This window comes from Anser cygnoides, chromosome 31 (genome assembly GCF_040182565.1).
Source record: "Anser cygnoides isolate HZ-2024a breed goose chromosome 31, Taihu_goose_T2T_genome, whole genome shotgun sequence".
NCBI lineage: Eukaryota > Metazoa > Chordata > Aves > Anseriformes > Anatidae > Anser > Anser cygnoides.
Genome location: NC_089903.1, coordinates 162,953 through 186,635, shown reverse-complemented (window position 1 = coordinate 186,635; position 23,683 = coordinate 162,953). Strand labels below are relative to the sequence as shown.

Below are 23,683 nucleotides of genomic sequence, written 5' to 3'. Positions count from 1 at the left end.
GGGCATATATTTGGGGGGGGTCCCAGGTCTTGGGGGGGGGGCAATAGGGGGGAAAATTGGGGGGGGAGGAATAATGGGGGGGGGTTCCAGGTGTATGGGGGGCACAGTGGGGTGGGGGGCAATTGGGGGGTCGAGGGGGGGGGCAAATATTTGGGGGGGGTCCCAGGTGTATGGGGGGGGCAATTGGGGGGTTGGGGGGGCAAAAAATGGGGGGGGTCCCAGGTCTTGGGGGGGGGGAATAATTGGGGGGGGTCCCAGGTGTATGGGGGGGCACAATGGGGTGGGGGGCAATTGGGGGGTCGAGGGGGGGGCAAATATTTGGGGGGGTCCCAGGTGTATGGGGGGGCAATTGGGGGGTTGGGGGGGCAAAAAATGGGGGGGGCCCAGGTGGGGTGGGGGGGCGGTTTTGGGGGGGGGGTCCCAGGTGCTGGGGGGGGGGGGCAGGGGGCCGGGGGGGGGTCCCACGTGTCTGGGGGGAGGGGGAGTTGTGGGGGGGGTGTCACGTGGCGAGGGGCGGGGTCACGCCCCCCCGCCCCCGCCCCCGGGGGGGGGGGTTCTTAAAGGCGCCGCGCCCCGCGCGCCCCCGCGGCGCGATGAGCTACCGGGTGCGCGCCCGGGGGCGCCGGCACGCGCCGGACGTCAGCCGGCTCGTCACGGTGGGGGCCCGGGGGGGGGGCGGGTTTTTTTTGGGGGGGGGGGGGTCCCAGGTTATTTGGGGGGGGTCCCAGGGGACTTCAGGGGGGGTCCCGGGTTCTTTGGGGGGCCCAAGGGGACTTTGGGGGTCCCAGGGGACTTGGGGGGTCCCAAGGGTCTTTGGGTGGGTCCCAAGGGATTGGGGAGGTCCCCTTTTTTTCGGGGGGGTCTCAAGTCATTTGGGGGGTCCCAAGTATTTATGGGGGGTCCCGGGTTCTTTGGGAGGGGCCCCAAGGGGCTTTGGGGGGTCCCAAGGGGCTTTTGGGGGGTCCCAGGGGACTTGGGGGGTCCCAAGGGACTCTGGGAGGGTCCCAAGGGATTGGGGGGGGTCCCATTTTTTCCGGGGGTCCCAGGTTATTTGGGGGGTCCCAGGGGACTTTGGGGGGGGTCCCGGGTTCTTTTGGGGGAGTCCCAGGGGACTTTAGGGGGTCCCAAGGGGCTTTTGGGGGGTCCCAAGGGTCTTTTGGGGGGTCCCAGGGGACTTGGGGGGTCCCAAGGGGCTCTGGGGGGTCCCAAGGGATTGGGGGGGGCCCCTTTTTTACGGGGGGGGTCTCAAGTCGTTTGGGGGGGTCCCAAGTATTTATGGGGGTCCCGGGTTCTTTGGGAGGGGCCCCAAGGGGCTTTGGGGGGGTCCAAAGGGACTCTGGGGGGTCCCAAGGGATTGGGGGGTCCCATTTTTTCCGGGGGGGTCCCAGGTTATTTGGGGGGGTCTCAAGGGACTTGGGGGGGTCCCGGGTTCTTTTGGGGGAGTCCCAGGGGACTTTAGGGGGTCCCAAGGGGCTTTTGGGGGGTCCCAAGGGATTGGGGGGTCCCAAGGGGCTTTGGGGGGGTCCCAAGGGGACTTGGGGGGGTCCCAAGGTATTGGGGGGGGCCTTTTTTACGGGGGGGGGTCTCAAGTCGTTTGGGGGGTCCCAAGTATTTATGGGGGTACTGGGTTCTTTTGGAGGGTCCCAAGGGGCTTTGGGGGGGTCCCAAGGGACTCTGGGGGGTTCCAAGGGATTGGGGGGGGGTCCCATTTTTTCCGGGGGGGGGGTCCCAGGTTATTTGGGGGGGGGTCTCAAGGGACTTTGGGGGGGGGGTCCCGGGTTCTTTTGGGGGGTCCCAAGGGGCTTTGGGGGGTCCCAAGGGGCTTTTGGGGGGGTCCCAAGGGATTGGGGGGTCCCAAGGGGCTTTGGGGGGTCCCAAAGGATTGGGGGGTCCCCTTTTTTACGGGGGGGGTCCCGGGTTATTTGGGGGGGTCTCAAGGGACTTTGGGGGGGGGTCCCGGGTTCTTTTGGGGGGGCCCAAGGGGCTTTTGGGGGGTCCCAAGGGGCTTTGGGGGGTCCCAAGGGACTCTGGGGGGTCCCAAGGGATTGGGGGTCCCCTTTTTTTCGGGGGGGGGTCTCAAGTCATTTGGGGGGCCCAATTTCTTTGGGGGGGGTCCGAAGTATTTATGGGGGGTCCTGGATTCTTTTGGGGGTCCCAAGGGGCTTTCGGGGGGGGTCCCAGGTACTTTTGGGGGCTCCCGGGTGCATTTTGGGGTTCCCCTGCGTGTTTTGGGTGTCCCGGGTGGATTTTTTTTTTTGGGGGGGGGGGGGGGGCAGGTGTTGGCCCCCCCCCCCTCCATCGCCAGGAGGCAGCGAAGCTTTTGGGGGACCCCGATGCCGTGAAGACGACGCCCGAAAGTGAGGGGTCCCCGCTGGCGGGAGGGGGGGGGGTCCCTGAGTCCGGGGGGTCCCGGTGACAAATGGGGGGGGCCCCAATGACGGCTGTGCCCCCCCCCCCCCAGGGCTCCTGGCCGACGGGTTCGGGCCGCGCCCCAAATTCGGGTGTTTGGTGGCCGAAGCGGCCGGCGAGGAGGGTAAAGGGGGGGTCCGGGGGTCCGGGGGGCACTGGGGGTCTTGGGGGGGTCAGTGGGGTCTGGGGGGGGGGGCGCTGGGGGTCCTGGGGGGGTGCTGAGGGTCTGGGGGGGCAGTTTTGGGGGTCCTGGGGGGATTGGGGGGCTCCAGGGGGTGATGGGGGGATGCTGGGGGGGTCTGGGGGGGTCCTGGGGGGGGTCTCTGGGGGTCTTGGGGGGGGGTCAGTGGGGTCTGGGGGGGGGGCGCTGGGGGTCCTGGGGAGGTGCTGAGGGGTCGGGGGGGGGGCAGTTTTGGGGGTCCCGGGGGACTGGGGAGCTCCAGGGGGTGATGGGGGGATGCTGGAGGGGTCTGGGGGGGGTCTGGGGGGTTCCGGGGGGTCTCTGGGGGCCTTGGGGGGGTCAGTGGGGTCCTGGGGGGGGCGCTGGGGGTCCTGGGGGGTGCTGAGGGTCTGGGGGGGCAGTTTTGGGGGTCCTGGGGGATTGGGGGGCTCCAGGGGGTGATGGGGGGATGCTGGAGGGGTCTGGGGGGGGGTCTGGGGGGGTTCCGGGGGGGTCTCTGGGGGCCTTGGGGGGGGGTCAGTGGGGTCCTGGGGGGCGCTGGGGGTCCTGGGGGGTTCAGTGGGGTCTGGGGGGCGCTGGGGGTCCTGGGGGGTGCTGAGGGTCGGGGGGGGGGCAGTTTTGGGGGTCTTGGGGGGATTGGGGGGCTGCAGGGGGTGATGGGGGGATGCTGGAGGGGTCTGGGGGGGGGTCTGGGGGGGTCCGGGGGGGTCTCTGGGGGTCTTGGGGGGGTCAGTGGGGTCCTGGGGGGCGCTGGGGGTCCTGGGGGGGTGCTGAGGGTCTGGGGGGGGCAGTTTTGGGGGTCCTGGGGGGATTGGGGGGCTCCAGGGGGTGATGGGGGGATGCTGGAGGGGTCTGGGGGGGGGTCTGGGGGGGTCCGGGGGGGGGTCGGGGGGGCCAGTGGGGTCTGGGGGGAGCGCTGGGGGTCCTGGGGGTGCTGAGGGTCTGGGGGGGGCAGTTTTGGGGGTCCTGGGGGATTGGGGGGCTCCAGGGGGTGATGGGGGGATGCTGGGGGGTCTGGGGGGTCCGGGGGGGGGTCTCTGGGGGTCTTGGGGGGTCAGTGGGGTCCTGGGGGGGCGCTGGGGGTCCTGGGGGGGTGCTGAGGGTCTGGGGGGGGCAGTTTTGGGGGTCCTGGGGGATTGGGGGGCTCCAGGGGGTGATGGGGGGATGCTGGAGGGGTCTGGGGGGGGGGGGGTCTGGGGGGTCCGGGGGGTCGGGGGGCCAGTGGGGTCTGGGGGGAGCGCTGGGGGTCCTGGGGGGTGCTGAGGGTCTGGGGGGGGGCAGTTTTGGGGGTCCTGGGGGATTGGGGAGCTCCAGGGGGTGATGGGGGATGCGGGGGGGGGGGGGGGGCTCTGGGGGTCTGGGGGGGTCTTGGGGGTGACTGGGGGGTCGTGGGGGGGTGACCGGGGGTGCCCCCCCCCCCCCCCCAGGCCGCGCCGTGGGGGTGTTCCTGCACCACTTCTCCTACTGCACCTGGACGGGCGCGCGTGCTCTACGGGGAGGAGCTCTACGTGGAGCCCCCCACCGCGGTACGGCCCCCCCCCGACCCCCCCCCCCGACCCCCCCCCCGACCCCCCCCCCCCCCCACAGCCCCCCGCCCCACCCCCCCCAGGACCCCCCCCCAGCCCCCCCCCCCCCAACCACACCCCATGCAGCACCCCCCCATCCCATCACGCCCCCTCCCCCAACCCCCCCCCCCTCAAGCCCCCCCCCAGCCCCGTGTGGACCCCACTGACCCCCCGGGACCCCCCCGGGACCCCCCCCGGGACCCCCCCCGTCTCCCCCTTTTGCAGGCAGAGGCATCGGGCGGGCGCTGGTGGAGAACGCGGCCAAGGTGACGGCAGCCCCCTCCCCCCAAATTACCTGGGACCCCCCCCCCAAATTACCTGGGACCCCCCAAATTACCTGGGATCCCCCCCCCAAATTACCTGGGACCCCCCACAATTACCTGGAACCCCCCCCCCCAAAAAATTACCTGGGACCCCCCCACATTACCTGCACCCCCCCATTTCCTACCCCCCTTATCACCTGGGTGCCCCCCCCAATGACCTGCCCCCCCCCCCATTTCCTGCCCCCCTTGTCATCTGGGTGCCCCCCCCCCCCAATTACTTGGGACCCCCCCCCATTTCCTGCCCCCCCCCCCGTGTCCCCTGCCCCCCCTTGTCCCCTGTGCCCCCCCTTGTCCCCTGTGCCCCCCATTTCCTGCCCCCCCCATTGTCCCCTGTGCCCCCCTTGTCCCCTGTGCCCCCCCCTTGTCCCCCTGTGCCCCCCCAACACTGGGGTTCCCCCCCCCAATTACTTGGGACCCCCCCATTTCCTGCCCCCTTGTCCCCTGCCCCCCCAATTGCCCCCTGTGCCCCCCCCCAACACCTGGCTGCCCCCCCTTGTCCCCTGTGCCCCCCATTTCCTGCCCCCCCTTGTCCCCTGTGCCCCCCCACTGCCCCCTGTGCCCCCCCATTTCCTGCCCCCCCATTGTCCCCTGCCCCCCCAATTGCCCCCTGTGCCCCCCCAACACCTGGGTGCCCCCCCCTTGTCACCTGCCCCCCATTACCCTCTGTGCCCCCCCCCAAAAACCTGGGTGCCCCCCCAACACCTGGGTGCCCCCCCCTTTGTCACCTACCCCCCTTGTCCCCTGTGCCCCCCCATTGCCCCCTGTGCCCCCCCATTTCCTGCCCCCCATTACCCCCTGTGCCCCCCCCCAAAAAACCTGGGTGCCCCCCCTTGCCCCCTGCCCCCCCCTTGCCCCCTGCCCCCCATCACCCTTGCCCCCCCCTTGCCCCCTGCCCCCCCCTTGCCACCTGCCCCCCCATTGCCCCCTGTGCCCCCCCCCCCAAAACCTGGGTGCCCCCCCCTTGTCACCTGCCCCCCTGTGCCCCCCAAAACCTGGGTGCCCCCCCAACACCTGGGTGCCCCCCCCCTTTGTCACCTACCCCCCTTGTCCCCTGTGCCCCCCCCATTTCCTGCCCCATTGCCCCTGTGCCCCCCCCATTGTCCCCCTGTGCCCCCCCCAACACTGGGGTGCCCCCCCAATTACTTGGGACCCCCCCATTTCCTGCCCCCCCTTGTCCCCTGCCCCCCAATTGCCCCCTGTGCCCCCCCCAACACCTGGCTGCCCCCCTTGTCCCCTGTGCCCCCCCATTTCCTGCCCCCCATTGTCCCCTGTGCCCCCATTGCCCCCTGTGCCCCCCCAACACCTGGGTGCCCCCCCTTGTCACCTACCCCCCTTGTCCCCTGTGCCCCCCATTGCCCCCTGTGCCCCCCCATTTCCTGCCCCCCATTACCCCCTGTGCCCCCCCCCAAAAACCTGGGTGCCCCCCCCAAAACCTGGGTGCCCCCCCTTGCCCCCTGCCCCCCCCCCCGCCCCCTGCCCCCCATCACCCTTGCCCCCCCCCGCCCCCTGCCCCCCCTTGCCACCTGCCCCCCCGCCCCCTGTGCCCCCCCCCCCCAAAAACCTGGGTGCCCCCCCCTGTCACCTGCCCCCCTGTGCCCCCCCAAAACCTGGGTGCCCCCCAACACCTGGGTGCCCCCCCCTTGTCACCTACCCCCCCTTGTCCCCTGTGCCCCCCCATTTCCTGCCCCCATTACCCCCTGTGCCCCCCCCCAACACCTGGGTGCCCCCCCCCCCCCCCTGCCCCCCCTTGCCCCCTGCCCCCCATCACCCTTGCCCCCCCCCCCCCCCTGCCCCCCCCCCTTGCCCCCTGCCCCCCCCCCCCCGCCCCCCCCCCCCATCACCCTTGCCCCCCCCCCCCCGCAGGTGGCGCTGGCCCACGGCTGCTCCCAGCTGCGGGTGCTGGCGCCGGGGGGGCCGGGGGGCCCTGGGGGCTCCTCACCCACCTGGGGGCCACCGACGTCACCGCCCGCGGCGGCGGCTGGGCCGTGTGGCACGTGCCCCCCCCCGCCATGGCAGTCCTGGCCGGGGCCCCCCGCCGTGACCGACCCCCCCGGACCGGGACCCCCCCCTTAACGAAATAAAGCAGCGTCGGGGCACGGCCTGCGTGTTTGGGGGGGTCCGGGGGGGGTTGGGGGTGCTGGGGGGGGGGGGGGCCTTGGGGTCCGAGGGGGGGGGATTGGGGTGTGGGGGGGGGCTTTGGGGTGGGGGGGGGGGCATTGGGGGGTCCTAGGGGTGGAATTGAGGTCTTGGGGGGGCATTGGGGGGGGATTGGGGGTGCTGGGGGGGGGCCTTGGGGTCCGAGGGGGGGGAGTGGGGTGTCGGGGGGGGGCTTGGGGGCGCCTTGGGGGGGAATTGGGTCCGGGGGGGGGCATTGGGGGGTCCTGGGTGGGCATTGGGGGTCCTGGGGGGGGGGATTGAGGTCTGGGGGGGGGCCTTGGGGTGTCGGGGGGGATTGGGGGTGCTGGGGGGGGGCCTTGGGGTCCGAGGGGGGGGATTGGGGGTGCGGGGGGGGGCCTTGGGGTCCGAGGGGGGATTGGGGTGTCGGGGGGGCTTTGGGGCGCCTTGGGGGGGAAATTGGGTCCGGGGGGGGCATTGGGGGGTCCTGGGTGGGCATTGGGGGTCCTGGGGGGGAATTGAGGTCTGGGGGGGCCTTGGGGTGTCGGGGGGGGATTGGGGGTGCTGGGGGGGGCCTTGGGGTCCGAGGGGGGGATTGGGGTGCCTTGGGGGGGGGAAATTGGGTCCGGGGGGGGATTGGGGTCCTGGGTGGGCATTGGGGGTCCTGGGGGGGGAATTGAGGTCTGGGGGGGGGGCATTGGGGGGTGCTGGGGGGGGGGGATTGGGAGTGCGGGGGGGCCTTGGGGTCCGAGGGGGGGATTGGGGGTCCTGGGGGGGAAATTGAGGTCTGGGGGGGCCTTGGGGTGTCGGGGGGGGATTGGGGGTGCTGGGGGGAATTGAGGTCTGGGGGGGGATTGGGGTGTCGGGGGGGGGGGCTTTGGGGCGCCTTGGGGGGATTGGGGGGTCCTAGGGGTGGAATTGAGGTCTTGGGGGGGGCATTGGGGGGGGGATTGGGGGTGCTGGGGGGGCCTTGGGGTCCGAGGGGGGGAGTGGGGTGTCGGGGGGGGGGCTTGGGGGCGCCTTGGGGGGGGAATTGGGTCCGGGGGGAGGATTGGGGGTCCTGGGTGGGCATTGGGGGTCCTGGGGGGGGAATTGAGGTCTGGGGGGGGCATTGGGGGGTGCTGGGGGGGGATTGGGAGTGCGGGGGGGCCTTGGGGTCCGAGGGGGGGGATTGAGGTGCCTTGGGGGGGGAAATTGGGTCCGGGGGGAGGATTGGGGGGTCCTGGGTGGGCATTGGGGGTCCTGGGGGGGGGATTGAGGTCTGGGGGGGCCTTGGGGTGTCGGGGGGATTGGGGGTGCTGGGGGGGGCCTTGGGGTCTGAGGGGGGGGATTGGGGTGTCGGGGGGGCTTTGGGGCACCTTGGGGGTGATTGGGGGGTCCTAGGGGTGGAATTGAGGTCTTGGGGGGGGGGGCATTGGGGGGGGGATTGGGGATGTGGGGGGGCTTGGGGTCCCGGGGGGATTGGGGTGTCGGGGGGGGGGCTTTGGGGCGCCTTGGGGGGGGGAAATTGGGTCCGGGGGGGCATTGGGGGGTCCTGGGTGGGCATTGGGGGTCCTGGGGGGGAATTGAGGTCTGGGGGGGCATTGGGGGGTGCTGGGGGGGATTGGGGGTGCTGGGGGGGGGCCTTGGGGTCCGAGGGGGGGGATTGGGGTGTCGGGGGGGCTTTGGGGTGGGGGGCATTGGGGGTCCTAGGGGTGGAATTGAGGTCTTGGGGGGGATTGGGGGGGATTGGGGGTGCTGGGGGGGGGCTTGGGGTCCGAGGGGGGAATTGGGTCCGGGGGGGGCATTGGGGGGTCCTGGGTGGGCATTGGGGGTCCTGGGGGGGGGATTGAGGTCTGGGGGGGGGCATTGGGGGGTGCTGGGGGGATTGGGGGTGCTGGGGGGGGGGCTTTGGGGTGTCATGGGGGGGGGAATTGTTTCCCGGGGGGGGGGGGCATTGGGATCCCATTGGGTTCCCGGGAGGGTGGGGGCGGTGTCACCCCTCCCTCCCTCCCTCCCCCCCCCGTTACCCCCCCCTTGCCCCGGTGCACGCCGGGAAGGGAAAACTTTGCCCGGGGGGGCGCGGGGGGGGGCGCGTCCGGCACCATGGAGCCCTGCAGGATCCGGCCCTGCGGCCCCGCCGACTGCGCCCAGCTCCTGGCGCTCATCCGGGTACGGGACCCCCCCCCCAAAAAAAAGGGACCCCCCCCAAAGGGACCCCCCCAAAAAAAAAAGGGACCCCCCCCAAAAGGGACACCCCCCCAAAACAGGGGACCCCCCCAAAAAGGGGGAATAGCCTCCCAAAAAAGGGACCCCCCCCACCAAAAGGGGACCCACCCCACCGATAGGGCCCCCCCCCCAAAAAACGGGACCCCCCCCCCCAAAAAAAGGGACCCCCCCCAAAAGGGACCCCCCCCCAAAAGGGACACCCCCCCCAAAACAGGGGACCCCCCCCAAAAAGGGGGAATAGCCTCCCAAAAAGGGACCCCCCCACCAAAAGGGGACCCACCCCACCGATAGGGCCCCCCCCAAAAAAACGGGACCCCCCAAAAAAAAGGGACCCCCCCCAAAAAAAGGGACACCCCCCAAAAGGGACCCCCCCCCAAAACAGGGGACCCCCCCCAAAAAGGGGGAATAGCCTCCCAAAAAGGGACCCCCCCACCAAAAGGGGACCCACCCCACCGATAGGGCCCCCCCCCCAAAAAACGGGACCCCCCCAAAAAAAAGGGGACCCCCCCAAAAGGGACCCCCCCCAAAAGGGACACCCCCAAAAGGGACACCCCCCCCCAAAACAGGGGACCCCCCCCAAAAAGGGGGAATAGCCTCCCAAAAAAAGGGACCCCCCCCAAAAAAAGGGACCCCCCCCCAAAAAAAGGGACACCCCCCCCAAAAGGGACACCCCCCCCCAAAACAGGGGACCCCCCCAAAAAGGGGGAATAGCCTCCCAAAAAAAGGGACCCCCCCAAAAGGGACCCCCCCCAAAAGGGACCCCCCAAAAGGGACACCCCCCCCCAAAACAGGGGACCCCCCCAAAAAGGGGGAATAGCCTCCCAAAAAGGGACCCCCCCCACCAAAAGGGGACCCACCCCACCGATAAGGCCCCCCCCCCAAAAAACGGGACCCCCCCCAAAAAAAAGGGACCCCCCCCAAAAAAGGGACCCCCCAAAAGGGACACCCCCCCCAAAACAGGGGACCCCCCCAAAAAGGGGGAATAGCCTCCCAAAAAAGGGACCCCCCCCCACCAAAAGGGGACCCACCCCACCGATAGGGCCCCCCCCCCCAAAAAAGGGACCCCCCCAAAGAGAGGGACCCCCCCAAGAGAGGGACCCCCCCAAAAAGAGGGACCCCCCCCCAAAAAGAAGGGAGTCCCCCCCGAAAAGGGGAACCCCCCCCAAAAAAAGGAGGACACCCCCGAGAAAAGAGGGACCCCCCCCCCAAAAAAAAAATGGGACACCCAAAAAAGGGGGGACACCCAAAAAGCCCCCCCCCCCCAAAAAAGCCCCCCCAACTTTGCCCCCCCCTTCCAGGAGCTGGCGGAGTTCGAGGCGATGCCGGAGCAGGTGGAGATCGGGGAGGAGGGTGAGCGGGACCCCCCCCGGGACCCCCCCAAATAAAGGACCCCCCCCAAATAAAGGACCCCCCATATAAAAGCCCCCCCCAACTTTTTACCCCCCCCCCAGAGCTCCTTGCCGGCGGCTTCTCGGAGCCCCCCTGTTCCGCTGCCTGGTGGCCGAAGCCCCCGGTGAGAGATGGGGACCCCCCCGGACCCCCCCCCCAAAAAAATCCCCCCGGACCCCCCCCCAAAATCCCCCCGGACCCCCAGCACATCGATGCCCCCCCCCCTTCAGCCCCCCGCCCCCCGGGACCCCAAATCCCCCCCCGAAGGTGCCCCGGGACCCCAAAATCCCCCCAGGACCCCCAAAATCCCCCTCGGACCCCCCCAATAAACCACGGGACCCCCAATACCCCCCCCCAGCCCCCCCCAATAAACCACGGGTCCCCCAAATCCCCCTGGGACCCCCAATAGCCCCCCAGCCCCCCCAGTAAACCATGGGACACAGAAACCCCCCCGGACCCCCAGACCCCCAAATCCCCCTGGGACCCCCAATACCCCCCCCCCCCCCCAATAAACCACGGGACCCCCAAATCCCCCTTGGGATCCCCAATTGCCCCCCCAGCCCCCCCAATAAACCATGGGACACAGAACCCCCCTCCCGGACCCCCCCAGACCCCTCAAATCCCCCTTGGGACCCCCAATACCCCCCCCCAGCCCCCCCCCCAATAAACCACGGGTCCCCCAAATCCCCCTGGGACCCCCAATACCCCCCAGCCCCCCCAATAAACCATGGGACCCCCAAATCCCCCCTGGGACCCCCAATAGCCCCCCAGCCCCCCCAATAAACCATGGGACACAGAACCCCCCGGACCCCCCAGACCCCCCAAATCCCCCTTGGGACCCCCAATACCCCCCCCAGCCCCCCCCAATAAACCACGGGTCCCCCAAATCCCCCCTGGGACCCCCAATAGCCCCCCCAGCCCCCCCCAATAAACCACGGGACCCCCAATACCCCCCAGGACCCCCAATACCCCCCAGCCCCCCCAATAAACCAAGGGTCCCCCAAATCCCCCTTGGGATCCCCAATTGCCCCCCAACCCCCCCCAATAAACCACGGGACCCCCAAATCCCCCCTGGGACCCCCAATACCCCCCCCAGCCCCCCAATAAACCATGGGACACAGAAACCCCCCCGACCCCCAGACCCCCCAAATCCCCCTTGGGACCCCCAATAGCCCCCCAGCCCCCCCCCCCAATAAACCACGGGTCCCCCAAATCCCCCCTGGGACCCCCAATACCCCCCAGCCCCCCCCCCACAAACCACAGGTCCCCCAAATCCCCCTTGGGACCCCCAATACCCCCAACCCCCCAATAAACCACGGGACCCCCAAATCCCCCTTGGGATCCCCACTGCCCTCCCCAGCCCCCCCCCAATAAACCACGGGACCCCCAAATCCCCCCTGGGACCCCCAATTGGCCCCCCCATCCCCCCCCAATAAACCATGGGACACAGAAGCCCCCGTGACCCCCCCAGACCCCCCAAATCCCCCTTGGGACCCCAGTACCCCCCAGCCCCCCCCAATAAACCACAGGTCCCCCAAATGCCCCCTGGGACCCCCAATACCCCCCAGCCCCCCCCCAATAAACCACAGGACCCCAAATCCCCCTTGGGACCCCCAATAGCCCCCCAGCCCCCCCCAATAAACCACGGGTCCCCCAAATCCCCCTGGGACCCCCAATACCCCCCCAGCCCCCCCAATAAACCATGGGACCCCCAAATCCCCCTGGGACCCCCAATACCCCCAGCCCCCCAATAAACCATGGGACCCCCAAATCCACCTTGGGGCCCCCAATAGCCCCCCCAGCCGCCCCCAATAAACCATGGGACACAGAACCCCCCGGACCCCCCAGACCCCCCAAATCCCCCTGGGACCCCCAATACCCCCCCCCCCCCCCCCCAATAAACCACGGGTCCCCCAAATCCCCTGGGACCCCAATTGCCCCCCAGCCCCCCCCAATAAACCATGGGACACAGAAACCCCCCCGGACCCCCCAAATCCCCCTTGGGACCCCCAATAGCCCCCCCAGCCCCCCCAATAAACCACAGGACCCCCAAATCCCCCCCGGGACCCCCAGCAGCCCCCCCCCAGTCCCCCCGGCCCCCCTGACGCTGGCCGCAGGGGGGCCCTGGTGGGGTACGGCCTCTTCTTCGTCACCCACAGTGCCCGGGGGGGCCCAGCCTCTACCTGGAGGACCTCTACGTGACCCCCGCACCGAGGTAGGTGGGGACCCCCCCCCGGACCCCCCCCCAACGAGGGGGGGCCCCCAATTTACGGTGCCCCCCCCCCATAGGGAAGGGCATCGGGTCGCGGCTGCTGAGCAAAGTTGCAGAGGTAAAAAGGGGGGGGCGGGGGGGGTGAGGTATTGGGGGGGTCTGGGGGGTCTTTGGGGGGTGAGGTATTGGGGGGGGTCTGGGGGGGCGATTTTTTTTGGGGGGGGTCTCTGGAGGGGTATTGGGGGTGTCCTGGGGGGGCTGGGGGGTCTTTGGGGGTCTCTGGGGGGGGTTGAGGTATTGGGGGGGTCTGGGGGGTCTTTGGGGGGGGTGAGGTATTGGGGGGTCTGGGGGCGATTTTTTTGGGGGGGGGTCTCTGGAGGGGTATTGGGGGTGTCCTGGGGGCTGGGGGGGTCTTTGGGGGGTCTCTGGGGGGTTGAGGTATTGGGGGGTCTGGGGGGTCTTTGGGGGGGTGAGGTATTGGGGGGTCTGGGGGGGTCTGGGGGGCGATTTTTTTGGGGGGGTCTCTGGAGGGGTATTGGGGGTGTCCTGGGGGCTGGGGGGTCTTTGGGGGGGTGAGGTATTGGGGGGTCTGGGGGGTTCTGGGGGCGATTTTTTTTGGGGGGGGTCTCTGGAGGGGTATTGGGGGTGTCCTGGGGGGCTGGGGGGTCTTTGGGGGGGCCTTTGAGGGGGGTTGAGGTATTGGGGGGTCTGGGGGGTCTTTGGGGGGGGTGAGGTATTGGGGGGGGTCTGGGGGGGCGATTTTTTTTGGGGGGGGTCTCTGGAGGGGTATTGGGGGTGTCCTGGGGGGCTGGGGGGTCTTTGGGGGGGGGGTTGAGGTATTGGGGGGTCTGGGGGGTCTTTGGGGGGGGTGAGGTATTGAGGGGGTCTGGGGGGTCTTTGGGGGGGGGGGTGAGGTATTGGGGGGGGTCTGGGGGGCGATTTTTTTGGGGGGGTCTCTGGAGGGGTATTGGGGGTGTCCTGGGGGGCTCGGGGCGTTGGGGGGTCTCGGGGGGGGACAAGATTTTTTGGGGGGTCTCTGGGGGGTGTCGATGTTTGGGGGGGGGGGGTCCCTGGGGGGGCCAGATTTTGGGGGGGGGGGGGGGTCTCTGGGGGTGCCGGGGGGGGGCTCAGGAGCCCCGGGGTTCCCCATGTGCGCGGGGGGAACACCCCGGTGACCGGGGGGGTCAGGTGTACGGGGGGGTCCCGAGGGGGGGTCCCGACACCCGCCCCCCCCCCCCCCCCCCCCCAGGCCGCGCTGGCCGCCGGCTGCCCCCGGCTGTGGCTCTCGGTGCTGGACTGGAACGGCCCCGCCCGGGCCTTTTACCGGGCGCGGGGGGGCAGGGAGGAGCCCCTCGGGGGGGGGGGGGCGGCCGCCGCCTCTTCGTCTACCGGGGCCCGGCCCTGGCCCGCCTGGCCCGGCCCCCCCCGGCCCCCCCCGGTCGCTGCGCGGAGCCCCCCGGCGTCGGGGCGCGGAGATCCCCGCGGGGGGCCCCTTGACCTCAATAAAGATGGCGCCGGCGGCGCCACCGAGCGTCACGTGGTGCTCGGCGCCCGGAAGGGAGGGGAGGGGGGAGCCGTGCGAGCGGGGGGGGGGGACAGTCGCTATGGCAACGAAGGGGGGGCGTGGCAAAGACGGGTGGGCGGGGTCAGGGCGCGGAGGCCACGCCCCCTTCGGCGTCGCGCGGTGATGACGCCATCGGGCGGCGCCGGCGGCTGCGGGGAGGCGGCGGCGGAGGGAGCCCGAGGGAGGCCGCGGCGCTGCCGGGGGTGAGCGGGGACCGGGACCCCCCCCCCCGGGAACCCCCGGGACCCCCCCCACCCACCGGGACCGCCCCTTCGGGACCCCGGCCCCGCCCCGGCACCGGGGGGGGGCCCTGTGGGGGCGGGGAGCCCGGTGCTCGGTCCCGGGGGGGCTCCCGGGAGGGGAACGAGGCCGTGGGGGGGGGAAGGGCGGGAACGGGGGCGCGGGGGGGGGAAGGGGGGTACGGGGGGAAGGGGGGGTGATAGGGGGGTAAGGGGGGGAATGGGGGTGGTTGGGGGGGATGGGGGGGTCATAACGGGGGTAGCGGGGGGGGTAACGGGGGTCCTGGGGGGGGGACGGGGGTGTTTGGGGGGTAATGGGGATCCCGGGGGGTAATGGGGGGCTGGGGGGTAATAAGGGGGGCTGGGGGGGTAATAAGGGGGGGCTGGGGGGGCAACAGTGAGCTGGGGGGTAATAACGGGGGTCCGGGGGGGGTAACGGGGGTCCTGGGGGGAACGGGGGTGTTTGGGGGGGGTAATGGGGATCCCGGGGGGTAATGGGGGGGGGGGCTGGGGGGGTAATGAGGGGGGTTGGGGGGGCAAAAGTGAGCTGGGGGGTAATAACGGGGGTCCTGGGGGGGTAACGGGGATCACGGGGGGGCAACGGGGGAGGGTAACGGGAGGCTGGGGGTAACGGTGACCTGGGGGGGGCAATGGGGGGCTGGGGGGGGCAATAGGGTGGTTATGGGGGTCCTGGGGGGAACGGGGGTCCTGGGGGGGCAAGGGGGGGCCGGGGGGTCGTAACAGGGGGCGCCGGGGGGTAACGGGAGGCTGGGGGTCCAGCAGGGGTCGGGGGGGGGTCCCCGGGGGGCACCCAGAGGGGGGTGACGGGATTTTGACCCCCCCCCCCCCCCCCCTTTCCAGGCGCGCGGAGCCATGAAGGAGGCGCTGGCGGCCCGCCAGCTCTGGGGGTACCCGGGGGGCCGCGGGAGGGGCCCCCCACCCCCGCCGCGACCCCCCCTGGGGGGGCCCCCGCTCCCCCCCCGGGGCCCCCCCCGGCGCCGCCGCCCGCCGGCCCCCCGCCGCCGCCCTGGGGCGAGGAGGAGGAGGAGGAGGAGGAGGAAGAAGAGGAGGAGGAGGAAGAGGAGGAGGAGGAAGAAGAAGAAGAGGGGGGGGCCCCGGGAGGAGGAGGAGGAGGAGGGGGGGGGCCACCATTGGGCCCCCCCGAAGTGGGGGCCCCCCGGTGCCCCCCCGGCGGCGGGGCTCCGTGCGGCGGCGGCAGCGGGCGCTGCGTGCCCTGCGCATGCTGCTTTACGCCAAGGGGGGCCTGGGCCTTCCCCCGCAAGCGGGGGGCGCCGGAGGGGGGCGCCCGGCGGCGGCCCCCCCCTCGCTATCGCCCGACGAGGAGCGGGGGGCCGCCCCCCGCCCCTCCCCGAATCCCGGCCCCCCTCCCCGCCCGCCTGCCCCCCCCCCCCCCGCTGCTGCCCCTGCCGACGCCGCCCCCCGCCGCCGCCGACGTCGTCGCCGCCCCCCCCTCGGGGAGATGGAGATCGGGGGGGGCTGGGCATCGGGGGGCTCCTGGGGCCCCCCGGGCTCGGCGGGGATGTAGGTGAGCTGGGGGGGGGCTTGGGGGGGCTTGGCCCCCCCCTCAGGTCCTTTGGGGGGGGGGGCACACAGCCCAAATATTTTGGGGGGGGGGCTTCGTTGGGGGGGGAAGATCCCTTTGGGGGGGGGCAGATCCCTCTTGGGGGGGGGGGGCAAATCCCTCTTGGGGGGGCGGGGGGCGTATTTTTGCCATTGGGGTGCGCGGGGGGGGGACGATATCCGCATGGGGGCCCTTTGGGGGGTCAGGGTTTGCCCCCCCCCCAAGGTCTTTTAGGGAGAGCTGTTTATTGGGGGGGGGGCAAAATAAATTGGGGGGCAGCACAGGGGGAGGGGGGGCATAAATGGGGGGCAGAATAAATGGGGGGCACCACAAATTGGGGGCGCCATAAATGGGGAGGGGGTGGAATAAATGGGGGGTACGGCAAATTGGGGGGGGCAGAATAAATGGGGGTACCACAAATTTGGGGGGGGGGGGGCAGGACAAATTGGGGGGGGTTCCATAAATGGGGGCAGCAAAAATTGGGGGGGGCAGCATAAATGGGGGGCACCATAAATGGGCGGGCAGCACAAATAGGGGGTACCACAAATTGGGGGGTACCACAAATTGGGGGGGGACACCGTAAATTGGGGGGGGGGACATCATAAATTGGGGGCACCCCCTAACCCCAATTATCCCCCCCCTTTTAGGACCCCTCCCCAACGGCTTCGGCACCGGCGCCCCCCAGCCCCCCGGCGGCCCCGAGGCCGCCATCCTCATCAGCAACGTCTGCAGCGTGGGGGGGGCGACGGGGCCCCCCCGCCCCGAGCCGCCCCCCCGCCGCGGGGGCCGCAGGCCAGCCCCCTGCGCGAGGAGCACGTCACCTGCGTGCAGAGTGAGCGGGGGGGGCCTTTTTTGGGGGGGGGGGGGGTGCGATTTTCAGGGGCGCTGCCATCAGTAGGGACCAGAGTGAACGGGGGGGGGGGGGCTGTTTTTTTTAGAGGGGGGGGAGCTTTTTTGGGGGGGGGGGGGGCAGGCTTTTTTTGTGTGTGTGTTTTTTTTTTCCGGGGGGGGGCTGTGCTTTTTGGGGGGCTGTTTTTTTTTTGGGGGGGGGGGGATAGTTTTCGGGCACGCTGCCATCGGTAGGGACCAGAGTGAACGGGGAGGTTGGTTTTTTTGGGTGGGGGTGGTGTCTTTTTTTTGGGGGGGGGGGGGGCAGGTATTTTCTGGGGACGTGTTTTTTTCTTTGGGGGGGGGGTGTGTTTTTTTTGGGGGGGTGGTTTTTTGGGGTGGGGGTGGCATTTTTCGGGGCGCTGCCATCGGTAGGGACCAGAGTGAACGGGGAGCTGCTCTTTTTTTGGGTGGCAGTGGTGTTTTTTTTGGGTGGTGATGGTGGTTTTTTTTTTGGGGGGGGGTGGGTGGGGATTTTTTTTTGGGGGGGGGGGGCATTTTTTGGGGGGCGGGGGGGCGCTGCCATCAGTAGGGACCAGAGTGAACGGGGGAGCTGCTTTGTTTTTGGGGTGGCGGTGGTGTTTTTTTCGGGTGATGATGGTGGTTTTTTTTTGGGGGGTGGGGTGGGCTTTTTTTTTTTTGCGGGGGGGGGCATTTTTGGGGCGGGGGGGGACGCTGCCGTCGGTAGGGACCAGGGTGAACGCCCGCAGGCATCCTGGACGAGTTCCTGCGCGCCTACGGCAGCCTCATCCCCGTCAGCGCCGACGAGGTGGTGGAGAAGCTCGAGGACATCTTCCAGCAGGAGTTCAGCACCCCCCAAAGGTGGGGGGCACCGGGGGGGCCCCGGGGGCGGGGGGGGGCCCGGGGGCATTTTGGGGGGGGGAATTTTTTTTTTTGGGGTGTTTCGGAGCGGTTTTGCGGGGTTTTGGGGCGGGGAAGGGGAGCTGGGGGGGGGGCTGTAGGGTTGTGGGTTTTTTTTTTCAAGGGGGGGTCTCGGGGGGGGGGAATCCCCGTGTTTGGGTGGGGGGGGGTTGGGGAAGGTCTTAGGGGTTTGGGGGGGGGCTAAGGGTTTTTTGGGGGGGGTCCTGAGGGGTTTGGGGGTTCTGAGGGTTTTTTTGGGGGGGGTGCTAAGGGGTTTGGGGGGTCCTGAGGGGTTTTGGGGAGCCCCTTTTGGGGGGGTCCTGAATTTATGTGCCCCCCCCCCCCTTTTAATGTTTTATGTATGGGGGGGGGTAGGGATGAGGGAGGGGGCGATGAATGGGGCGCTGGGGGGGGGGGTTAATGGGGCGCTGGGGGAGGTTAACGGGGTCTGGGGGGGTCAATAGGGTCTGGGGGGGTTAATGGGGCTTTGGGGGGGTTAATGGGCTTTGGGGGGGGTTAATGGGGCTTTGGGGGGTTAATGGGGTCGGGGGGGTCAATGGGAGCTGGGGGGGGTCACTGGGAGCTGGGAGGGGGTTAATGGGGCTTTGGGGGGTGGTTAATGGGGGCTGGGGGGTTAATGGGGGCTGGGGGAGGTTAATGGGGCTTTGGGGGGGGGGGTTAATGGGGTCTGGGGGGGTTAATGGGGGCTGGGGGAGGTTAATGGGGGCTGGGGGAGGTTAATGGGGTCTGGGGGGATCAATAGGGTCTGGGGGGTTAATGGGAGCTGGGGGGTTAATGGGAGCTGGGGGGGTTAATGGGGCTTTGGGGGGGTTAATGGGGTCTGGGGGGGTTAATGGGGCTTTGGGGGGGGTTAATGGGAGCTGGGGGGTTAATGGGGCTTTGGGGGGGTTAATGGGGCCTGGGGGGGGGGGTTAATGGGGGCTGGGGGGTTAATGGGGCTTTGGGGGGGTTAATGGGGCCTGGGGGGGGGTTAATGGGGGCTGGGGGGGGTTAATGGGGGCTGGGGGGTTAATGGGAGCTGGGGGGGTCAATGGGGCTTGGGGGGGTCAATGGGGTTTGGGGGGGTCAATGGGGTTTGGGGGAGATTTAATGGGGCTTGGGGGTCTTTAATGGAGTTGGGGTGGGTCCCAGGGTTTTTGGGGCTTATTTTTTTGGGGGGGGGGGGACCCACACCCCCTGCAGGGCCCCCCCCAAGCATAGGTCTCCGGGGGAGCAGACGGGGGGGGGAAATCCCCTGTCATTTTGGGGGTCCCACTGGGTTTTTCGGGGTCTGGGGAGGGGGGGTCCTGTGTGTTTTTTTTTTTTTTTTTTTTGTGCTCGTGGTGGGGGGGCCGGGGGGGGTCCCGTGGGGCCGGGGGGGGTCCCGTGGGGGCGCGGGCGCCCCCCTGAGCGTGGCCGCGCAGGAGGGGCTCGGTGCAGCAGCTGATGCAGTCGTACCAGCGGCTGCCGGGGAACGCGCTGCTGCGGGGCTTCCGCGTCAGCTACAAGCGCCACGTGCTCACCATGGACGACCTGCAGACCCTCTACGGCCCCAACTGGCTCAACGACCAGGTCCGGGGGGGGGGGGGCCGAATACCGGGGGGGGGGCCCCAAAACCTCGGGGGGGCCCCAAAACCTCGGGGGGGGGGGCCGGATCTCAGGGAGGGGGCTCGGAGCGGCGGGGGAGCCCCGAACCCCGCGAAAACCTGGGTCCTGATGGGTGGGGGGGTCACGGTGCTCTTTAGGGCCCACAATATTACTGGGGGGCTTTGGGGAAGCTGGGGGCGGCTAAACACCCCCCCCAATTAGTCTCTAATTAGGGGGTCCCCGGATCTCAGGGAGGGGCTCGGAGCGGCGGGGGAGCCCCGAAACCCCGCGAAAACCCGGGTCCCGTTGGCCGCGGGGGGGTCACGGTGCTCTTTATGCCCCATAATATAATTGGGGGGGCTTTGGGGAAGCTGGGGGGCGGCTAAACACCCACCCCCCCCCAATTAGTCTCTAATTAACGCCCTAATTTTGCCCCCCCCCCCCCCCAGGTGATGAACATGTACGGGGACCTGGTGATGGACGCCGTGCCCGACAAGGTGATGGGGGGGGGGGGGGCGGGATTTTGGGGGGGCAGACCCCACGCTGGGGGGGTCCCCGGGGCCCGGGGGCAGCCCCCCAATTTGTGCCCCCCCCCCTTTTTACCCCCCCCCTCCTTCCAGGTCCATTTCTTCAACAGCTTCTTCTACGACAAGCTGCGGACGCGGGGCTACGAGGGGTGCAGCGCTGGACCAAAAACGTGAGGGGCGGGGCCTCTGGGAGGGGGCGGGGCCTGGGGGAGGGGGCGGGGCCTGGGGGAGGGGGCGGGGCCTCGGGGGAGGGGGCGGGGCCTCGGGGGAGGGGGCGGGGCCTCGGGGGAGGGGGCGGGGCCCTGGGGAGAGGGGTGGGGCCCTGGGGAGAGGGGGCGGGGCCTTGGGGAGGGGGCGGGGCCTCAGGAAAGGGGGCGGGGCTTAGGGGAGGGACGGGGCTTCGGGAAAGGGGGCAGGGCTCTGGGGAGGGGTGGGGCTTCCTGAAAAGGGGGCAGGGCTCTGGTGGAGGGGCGGGGCTTCGGGAAAGGGGGTGGGGTTTCAGGGAGGGGTGGGGCTTTGGGAAAGGGGGCGGGGCTCTGGGGAGGGGTGGGGCTTCCTGAAAAGGGGGCAGGGCTCTGGTGGAGGGGCGGGGCTTCGGGAAAGGGGGTGTGGCTTCGGGGAGGGGCTTCGGGAAAGGGGGCGGGGCTTCATGAAGGGGGAGGGGCTTCCTGAAAAGGGGGTGGGGCTCTGGTGGAGGGGCGGGGCTTCGGGAAAGGGGGCGGGGCTTCAGGAACGGGGGCGGGGCTTCCTGAAAAGGGGGTGGGGCTCTGGTGGAGGGGCGGGGCTTCGGGAAAGGGGGCGGGGCTTCAAGAAAGGGGGTGGGGCTTCTGGGAGGGGTTTTGGGAAAGGGGGCGGGGCTTCAGGAAAGGGGGCGGGGCTCTGGGGAAGGGGTGGAGCTTTAGAGAAAGGGGCAGGGCTCCAAGGAAGGGGAGGGACTATATGGAAAAGGGGCGGGGCTTTGAGGAAGGGGGAGGGGCTAAGGGAAGGGGCGGGGCTTCAAGAAAGGGGAGGAGCTCTGGGAAAGGGGTGGGGCTACGGGAAAGGGGTGGGGCTACGAGGAAGGGGAGGAGCTCCAGGAGAAAGCACTCTTGAAAGGGGCGGGGCTATGAGTGGGGGGCGGAGCTTCAGGAAAGGGGCGGGGCTCTGGGAGAAAGGGGGCGGGGCTCCAGGTGTGGGGAGCGCAGGGTGGGCGGAGCAGGAGCGGGGATGGGGGCGGGGCTCCGAGGGGCGCTGGGGGCGGGGCCAGGGTGCGCGTGGGCGGGGCTTCACGGGGAAAGGGGCGGGGCTTATGGGCGAGTGGGCGGGAGCCACGGGCGTGGCTTGAAATAAGGGGCGGGGCCTCAGGTTAGGGGGGTGGGGCTTTAGGGTGGGGGCGGAGGTTTGGGGGCGGGCGGAGCCTCGTGAGGGGGTGGAGCCTCGCGGGGGCGTGGCCTGGGGGCGTGGCCTCGGGGGGGGGCGTGGCCTCGGGGGGGCGTGGCCTCGGGGGGGCGTGGCCTCGCTGACCCCGCCCGCCCGCAGGTGGACATCTTCGGGAAGGAGCTGCTGCTGATCCCCATCCACCTGGAGGTGCACTGGTCGCTGGTGGCCGTGGACGTGGCGCGGCGCCGCATCACCTACTTCGACTCCCAGCGCACCCTCAACCGCCGCTGCCCCAAGGTGGGCGGGGCCTCGCGGGGGGCGGGGCCTCGAGGGGCGGGGCCTCGCGGGGGGCGGGGCCAGAGGGGCGGGGGCGGGGATCGGGGGGTGCCTGCATTAAGTGCCCCCGGTGGGGCTCGGGGAAGGGGCGGGGCTCAGGGAAGGAGGGGGCGGGGTTTGGAGGAGGGGGCGGGGTTTGGAGGAGGGGGCGGGGCCAGAGGGACAGGGGGCGGGGCCAGAGGGGCAGGGGGCGGGGCCAGCGGGTGCCTGCATTAACTGCCCTGGTGGGGCTCGGTGCTAAGGGGTGGAGCTTAGGGAAGGGGGCGTGGCTTGGAGGAGGGGGGCGTGGCTTGGAGGAGGGGGCGGGGCCAGAGGGGCTGGGGGCGGGGTCAGGGGGTGCCTGCATTGCCTGCCCCTGGTTGGATGAGAGTGGCTGGGGGCGGGGCCTGAGCCAGAGGGGGTGGGGCCTGAGCCGGGGGCGGGGCCTGGAGAGGCGGGGGCGGAGCTTAAGGAGGGGGCGTGGCCAGTAGAGGGGGCGTGGCCAGGAGAAGGGGGCGGGGCGTTTGAATGGGGGCGGGGCTTCTGCCCCAGGCTCAGCCCTGCACAGGGGCCAGTGCATTTTTTTGGGGGGGGGGGGGGGCGGGGGGCGGGGCTTGGTGGGGCGGGGCTTTCTGAGGGGGCGTGGCCGCCCTTAGCCCCGCCCCCGCGCTGACCCTGCCCCCCTGGCAGCACATCTGCCGGTACCTGCAGGCGGAGGCGGACAAGAAGGAGCGCCCCGACTTCCGCGAGGGCTGGCGGGGCGCCTTCAAGATGGTGAGCTGGGGGGGGGGGGCACGGGGGGTCGGGGGGGGTCGGGGGGAGGTGGGGGGGGCTGGGGTCCCGCTCAGCCCCCCCCCTCCTGTTTTGTTGCCCCCCCCCTCCCCCCTCAGAACGTCGCCCGGCAGAACAACGACAGCGACTGCGGCGCCTTCGTGTTGCAGGTGGGGAGTGGGGGGGGGGGGCAGGGGGGTCCTGGGGGGGGCTCAGGGGCTTCCTGGGGGTGATGGGGGGGTCCTGGGGGGTCCTGGGGGTGATGGGGGTCCTGGGGTCCTGGGGGTGATGGGGGGGGGTGCTGGGGGGTGATGGGGGGGGCTCAGGGGTTCCTGGGGGTGATGGGGGGGGTGCTGGGGGTGATGGGGGGGGGTGCTGGGGGTGATGGGGGGGCTCAGGGGTTCCTGGGGGTGATGGGGGGGGGGGGTGCTGGGGGTGATGGGGGGTCCTGAGGGTCACAGGGGGGATATGGATGGGGGGGGGTGCCTTGAGGTGACTGGGGGGGGGGGAGGGATGGGGGCACTGGGGGGGTCGTGGGGGTGATGGAGGGGGAGATTGGGGCCCGGGGGGGGTGATGGAGGGGGAGATTGGGGCATGGGGGGGTCCTGGGGGTGATTGGGGGGTTCCTGGGGGTGATTCCTGGGGGTGATTGGGGGGTCCTGGGGGGGTTTGGGGGCGCCTGGGGGTGTTCTGGGGTGACAGAGGGCTCTGAGGGGGGGGACTGGGGTACCTGGGGGGGTCCTAGGGGTGAGGGCCACATTTGGGGGGGGTGATGGGATGGGGGGAGCACCAGGCCCCCTCGTGTGCCCTATGGGGGGGGGGGGGGGGCAGCGCTGGTGGGGGGCAGCAGCTTATGGGGGGGGGCAGACAGCCGGGGAGCCGCAGGGAGAGCGATTTGGGGTCGGTGGGGGGCTGGGGGGCTGTTGGGACCCCCCTGGGGGGATCTCGGTGAATGAGGGGGGCTGAGGGACCCCCCTCATGTCCCTGTCCCTGTCCCCCCTTGCCCCCCCAGTACTGCAAGTTCCTGGCGCTGGGCCGCCCGTTCAGCTTCACGCAGCAGGACATGCCCAAGCTGCGGCGGCAGATGTACAAGGAGCTGTGCCACTGCAAGCTGGCCCTCTGAGGGGGGGGGCACCGGGACGGGGGGGCACACGCACTGCCCCCCCCCCCCCGATACACACACACACACTCCCTGCCGGGCTTGGGGTGGGGGGGGGTTTTGTACTGGCGGGGCCGAGCCGGGAATAAAGAGGTGGAGTTTGGAGATGGTGTGAAGGGGGGCGCTTTTTTTTGGGGGGGGGGGGGGGCGCATTTTTGGGGGGGGGCACACCTGGGGGGACACACCTGGGGAGGGCACATTTGGGGGGGCACAGGGATGGGGGTGGATTGGAGAGGGTGTAGATGGGGGGCACGGGGATGGGGGGTGTTTGGAGATGGGGTTTGGGGGGCGCGTTTTGGAGGGGGGGGCACACGGGGGGCGCATTTGGGGGGGGTACGTTGGGGGAGGGACATGGGGATGGAGTTGGTGTTAATGGGGGGGGGCACGTTTTTTTTGGGGGGGGGCGAGGGGGCACATGGGGGGCGGTTG

The 23,683-nt window shown here is 70.6% G+C and overlaps 2 protein-coding genes across 2 annotated transcripts; both read left to right on the top strand.

The window, feature by feature from the left end:
- Positions 1 to 550: 550 nt before the first annotated feature.
- LOC136787789 (thialysine N-epsilon-acetyltransferase-like) lies at positions 551 to 6,551 on the top strand. Its single transcript, XM_066985113.1, has 6 exons — positions 551 to 656; positions 2,306 to 2,357; positions 2,462 to 2,533; positions 4,018 to 4,116; positions 4,381 to 4,421; positions 6,342 to 6,551. The coding sequence occupies exons 1-6, from the start codon at positions 594 to 596 to the stop codon at positions 6,549 to 6,551; spliced, it is 537 nt and encodes a 178-aa protein (XP_066841214.1). The 5' UTR covers positions 551 to 593.
- Positions 6,552 to 15,445: 8,894 nt separating this feature from the next.
- On the top strand, positions 15,446 to 23,359 carry SENP3 (SUMO specific peptidase 3). Its single transcript, XM_066985112.1, is given in 12 exon segments — positions 15,446 to 15,483; positions 15,548 to 15,751; positions 16,435 to 16,619; positions 17,386 to 17,497; positions 18,961 to 19,108; positions 19,573 to 19,620; positions 19,744 to 19,798; positions 19,801 to 19,820; positions 21,169 to 21,306; positions 22,015 to 22,098; positions 22,215 to 22,265; positions 23,108 to 23,359. Coding segments are annotated over 12 exon segments (1,194 nt in total). The 3' UTR covers positions 23,219 to 23,359.
- The last annotated feature ends 324 nt before the right edge of the window (positions 23,360 to 23,683 follow it).

Bases quoted from the DNA above. Each gene is read 5' to 3' on its own strand.
- LOC136787789 (XM_066985113.1), top strand. From the start codon at position 594: ATGAGCTACCGGGTGCGCGCCCGGGGGCGCCGGCACGCGCCGGACGTC. The intron at 2,358-2,461 runs GTGAGGGGTCCC...CCCCCCCCCCAG, and splicing joins CGTGAAGACGACGCCCGAAA to GGCTCCTGGCCGACGGGTTC. The intron at 4,422-6,341 runs GTGACGGCAGCC...CCCCCCCCGCAG, and splicing joins TGGTGGAGAACGCGGCCAAG to GTGGCGCTGGCCCACGGCTG.